The sequence below is a fragment of the Gobio gobio genome (genome assembly GCF_949357685.1).
Source record: "Gobio gobio genome assembly, chromosome: 24".
Taxonomy (NCBI): Eukaryota; Metazoa; Chordata; class Actinopteri; order Cypriniformes; family Gobionidae; genus Gobio; species Gobio gobio.
The window spans coordinates 37,704,117-37,709,627 of NC_137120.1; the positions used below are offsets into that span (position 1 = coordinate 37,704,117).

General features: G+C 43.2%; 1 protein-coding gene across 1 annotated transcript; it reads right to left on the minus strand.

The window, feature by feature from the left end:
• Positions 1–681: 681 nt before the first annotated feature.
• arl4ca (ADP-ribosylation factor-like 4Ca) lies at positions 682–2,841 on the minus strand. The gene has a single exon (XM_079807680.1). The coding sequence runs from the start codon at positions 2,333–2,335 to the stop codon at positions 1,757–1,759; it is 579 nt and encodes a 192-aa protein (XP_079663806.1). The 5' UTR covers positions 2,336–2,841; the 3' UTR covers positions 682–1,756.
• Positions 2,842–5,511: the final 2,670 nt, after the last annotated feature.

Consider the following 5,511-nt stretch of genomic DNA (forward strand, 5'->3'; position numbering starts at 1 on the left):
CATGCATTTTTTTGGTCAAGATTTCCTCAAACAGCCGTATGTCCAACCAAAATAAAGTGCCACACCCATTGATCTATTTTTCTTTAAGAATTAAAGTGTCTTCTAAATTGCGAGCAATTTCCAAAAAAAAAAAAAAAAAAAAAGTGAGATTTTTGTAGACAACATTTTTCTTAAACTTAAAAAAAAAAACAGTACAGCCTGGTACAAGTACATTTGATTTAAAAATCACGCTATGTAGCCCTGTGTATGTTTTACCACCCAGCAGGTGTTGTGTTGCACGCCTCAAGGCCCCAGTCACACTCCCATCAGAGGGAGTTTTCTGGCCCGCTGTGGCTTATTCTAATTACACAATGGACGACTTCTCCTATTAATATCCATTTTCAATCTCGCTGAGCACTAAAAGGTCATTATCCCGGTCCCGAGAGTGTGCCACGCTCAAAAGCGAGCACGTGTGGGCCTCGGCTAGCCTGGAGCTAAATCAAAGGGATTTACGTCGTCCAGCGCTGTGAAATCATGTAGATCTGACAGCTCAGGGAATTATGGGTGATGGCTGTTGTACCGAACGGCAACTTTAATTACAGAAAACAGCCTCTCCGCCCATGGTAATGCTGAATGCAGACTTTTCTGAAGTGTTTAGGTCAGGTTGCAAACCAACAAAACGCTCCACGTGTATTTCAGTATAATTTATTTTTGGCATCATGTGCATAAACAGTCTTCATTTCACTACATGGTTTCATAATACAACAACCTTTGATTGTAGTACAAAGTAGCATGTAGCCTGCGTAGGGCACTTCAACCAATATTTCAAAAGAAAGACAACATGGAAAAACTGCATCGGAGGAACTATATGTGCTGTTAGTTATGCAAGAAAAGCATAATAAAATGTACAAAATAATCATTCGAATTTACGTATAGGTGCATATGGGCATTCAGATTATTTAAGGACTGATTTTGTAACAAAAGTACTCTTCGTATAGGGGTTTTTTTTTCTTCAAAGCACAGGCTACTGTTTATTAGCGGATATTTATGTTAATATCAAGCAGCAACATGGGTCCGGCCCATTTTTCTTTTCTCTTATTTTATGCATTTTAAATTATTGGCTAGTTACATATTTTCTCGCTATTTAAGTAGTTTTTGGTTCTATACGCAAGCATATTATGTACCACTTCTGTTTTTTTGTATCTTCTGTAACACTTTATAATAACTTTCACTAATAAGTCAGTAAGAAACGTGCTTAACGCGTGTCATTTCTGCATTGCTTTCAAACAGGTTTTACAAACTTGTCGGACAAACAGATTGTCCTGCCCCAAACTCATGCCATTGGTTGAGGCAAAGACGCTGTTCAAGTAAGCTGTAAATAGTCATGTATTTTACTACTTACGCTAATAAATACTTTAATATATCACAGTTATTCGATCAAGAGTTAATGTAGAATCAAATATTTATGCAAACGTATAAACGCTTCAGACAGAACTATATATTATTAATGAAAGTTATTATAAAGCGTTACCAGATCTTGCACACCAAGGCAAAACCCGTCATATCTTTCATGGCAACATTTAGTTCACACAAAAATGCCAATTCTGTCATTAGAAATCTGTACGACTTTCTTCTGAAAAACACGAAAAGGTGATTTGTGTCGCTCAATGAAAGTCAACGGGAACGGTTTGGAACATGAGGGCGAGTAAATTATGACAGAATTGTCCTTTTTTTAGGCGAACTACCCCTTGAATTGTCTCTACAAGTCTGTAATTGTCTATCGCTTCTTCTTCTGTTTAAGAGATTTCCTTCGTTTGACGATCATCTCGTACAGTTTGTCCATTCCTTCATGGAGACCCTCGCCAATGATGGCGCAGGCCGGTTGGACGTGGTACGTGGTGGAGGGACTCAGCTCGTGGAGAGCCAGGTGCTTCTCGATCTCCGTGACTGTCAGGGATTTGGGAAGGTCCTGCTTATTGGCGATCACCAGCAGAGGAGTGCCTTGGTTCTCTGCGAATTTGGTGACTTTATGCAGTTCCGTCTTGGCCTCCTCGAGCCGGTCGACGTCTACAGAGTCCACCACGTATATAATACCGTCCGTGCAACGGCTGTAGGATTTCCACAGGGGTCTTAACTTCTCCTGTCCGCCGACGTCCCAGAAGTGACAGCTGATCCCTTTGGCGGTGCCATTGCTGAGTTTGATCTTCTCTGTGTTGAAGCCGATGGTGGGAACGGTGTTGACGAATTCGTTGAACTTCAACCGATACAGCACTGTGGTTTTCCCGGCCGAATCCAAGCCTAGCATCACGATGTGCAGGGACTGGAAGGCTGCGATGTTGGAGAAACCGTTCCCCATCTTATGACAAATGTATGGCAATCAATAAATCATAGCAACGTCGCCTATCTTCCCTCTTCAACCCTGAGGCTTCCAGGCTTCCGATTCATCGGTTAGCTTCCAAACGGAGAGGAAAAAACACCAGGTTATGATCCCCTAAAGCGATCCATAAAACACTGCACCTCAGCGTGTCAATGGTGCACACTTATCCAACCCCATGAACGCATCCTAGATCTCCACTGCACATCAACCCAGGCAGGTATGCATGGTCGGTCTGGGAAGGGCGTTTGGTTCTCCTCCTGTTTTCTGATGATATGTTGTACTGCAGACCGCCGGCCTCCGTTTATCTCCCCACCGTGAAGAGTTTACGAATAGCCCGATCAGATTTCTTCCACGCACTGCATAAATCCGAGACTGTAAGGTCAGGGAGCGAGGCGTTTCCTCAGTGGTGATAAAAACAAGCCGACAGTGAGAGTAGACGGAGGTTTCCCCGCTGTGCTCTGCCTCACACTGAAGCGCTGCTGCTGCTGTCTGTGCGTGTGCATGAGGAATACAAATCTGTGTGAACTCCTCCCACACTCAAGCAGAAGCCCGGAGACACCAGTTCAGAAAGTCACATCATAACACGGCTTGCAAAGCCACCCTATGTAGCCTACATCATGAGACAGCAAAAAAAAAAAAAAAAGTTTGGAGCTCAAGCATTACACATTTAAGCATTATATCATTATGTTCACAATTTGAAATAAATTACTTCAATGAGCTAATTGATTCTGCCTGATGCGGTGTGTGATGTTAGCTAACTGCGTGATTTGCACATGTACATTTTTGAAAAATACCATCACCTCTGATAACAGATCACTCTAAGTGATGCATTTTCTGTAAAGCTGCTTTGAAACGTTATGCTGTGAAAACTGCTATACATAATTGCTACTTTTAAAATCCCAAATTTGATGCATTTAATTAAATGTAAATTGAAAAATTACGTTTTTTTCCATATAGAGTGAATAGATTGTAATATATATATATATATCAAAGGATTAGATGCAAGTGCAGCACATTCTCTATTTAAATATGTGATTTGTGAGTCTGCTGACACCTGGTGTGAAATATATGTATGACAGTCTCTTAAAATAACATTTTAAATATTTAAAATCCTATCATGAAAATAACATGACTGATGAAATGCATGCACATACATGTTGGTTTTTTTATGAGGACTTTCCATGTGTGTGCGTGTGTGTGTTCATGTTTTTCTATGCTGGTGGGGACTTTAACCTGAATGCACACAGTCAGAGGTCTTGTCTCAAATGGCACCCTAACCCCTCATGGTCTCCCTCTGAGTCTGCACTTTCATGACGTAATGCCGCTTTGACTGCCGGGAAGAAGTCCACTGTGTAACCCGCACCAGTGTGGGCTCGGCAAAAGTGCGTATCGAGGGCGCATATCGACCTCAAAGGGGGTGCTCGCGAACACCCTTCTGAGACCTAAAATGACAAATGGGACACCCTTACCCCTTTTCCACCGAGGCAGTGCTGGTGCTGGTTCTGAGCCAGAGCCTAGTTTCAAATCGGTTCTTTGTCTTTCCACACCCAAAGCACCAGCTCCGAACCAGGAAAAGTGGTTCTTAAGTAGCACCAAAACATTGCTGGTCTAGAGGTAAGAACCGCTTGCGTCAGGGGCTGGGGGCGGGGTTACCGTGACCAACAAGACCAACACAAACTTGTGACCGCCATTTTTAAAACAGCAGCTAATCGAGCGAATAGCTGCTCGATTGTAATCTCCGTCTATAAAGTTTACGGTGAGCTGCACGAATGCGTTGGATTCGCTGCCTCGCTAGTGTTGCTGAGAAAGACGAGGCGTGTACAGTGACGTAAGATCCGCCTCTGTGGTGGCTCTCTACCATGTGGAAAGGCAAACCGGTTCTTAGAAGGCTTGTCTGAACTAGCACCCAGTTCATTCTGGTGGAAAAGGGGTACCTGTGGTCTTGTCTTAACGGACGCACGCACACATACACTTTAAAAAAAAGGCTCGTAATCATAGGGGAACTTTTTTAGTGCTATACACAAATTTTGGTGCTTCAGTGGTTCTTCAGCGGTGCTTCAGAGGTGCTATATAGCACCTTAGTCAAAGAACCGGTGAAGAACCTCTGAAGAACTGCTGAAAAACCTCTGAAGAACCGCTGAAGAACCAAAACTGGTGCTATATAGCACTAAAAAAGGTTCCCCTATGATTACGAGCCAAGAACCATTTTTGATGCCATATAGAACTTTTTTTTTTAGAGTGTAGGGCCCATTATAAGTCCACAAGACCGAAAGTGCACATGAAGAGCGCCATTTGGGACAGGGCCTCATTAGGACTAGTCTCGCATACCCAGAGCTTCAGACTGACGGCAGAAGGTCTGGACTCCATCACAGCTTTCATTGGTCGAAAACTGCCCAAGAGGACGTTTGACTGACATGTAACACAACCAATTACAGTTCGTTTTGTTCCGCGTCATTTTTAGGGGCGGAAAAATGTAAAGTCGATGTCCCTGCAGTAACAGACCGGCATGCATCTATAGTGATTCATTCAAGAACGTTGTAAGTTTACTGCAACAATGGAGCTGCAAACTTCACATACTTTTGAAAACCCAGTGTTTAGTTGATACTGGTAAGCGCTCATTGTCACAGTTGTAAACACAACAGCGTTCTTCTTCCACGAGGGAGTTTGGCATCACGACATTTGTTTCTAGGCGGACCATTAAAGAACGTGTGTTACGTTCTTTAACGGTCCGCCTGGAAACAAATGTTGTGACTTAAGCGTATGGCACACTCTTCTCGGAAGTCTTCAGGAGTTTCGAAGTCTTCATCTGAGTGGTTGAATTCTACAGGATGTCTGTGAGACATCGCACATCTTGCGGACATCCAGTAGAATTCAACCAATCAGATGAAGACTTCGAAACTCCTGAAGTGTTTCCAGAAGAGTGTGCCATACGCATCAGACGTTCAGCCAACGGCCCGTGGGCATGACGTCTGAGGCTGAGACTACATGGGGACTTGCGTCACTGGGGGGGACCTAAATTGAGGTCCCAATGAGAAAACAAGCTTATAAAAAAGAATGAGTTTTTCTGAAAATGTAAAAGTCCAGAAAGTTGTGTGTGATGGGTATGTTTAGGGGTTTGGACAGTATAAAAACCATTACGTCTATGGAGAGTCCCC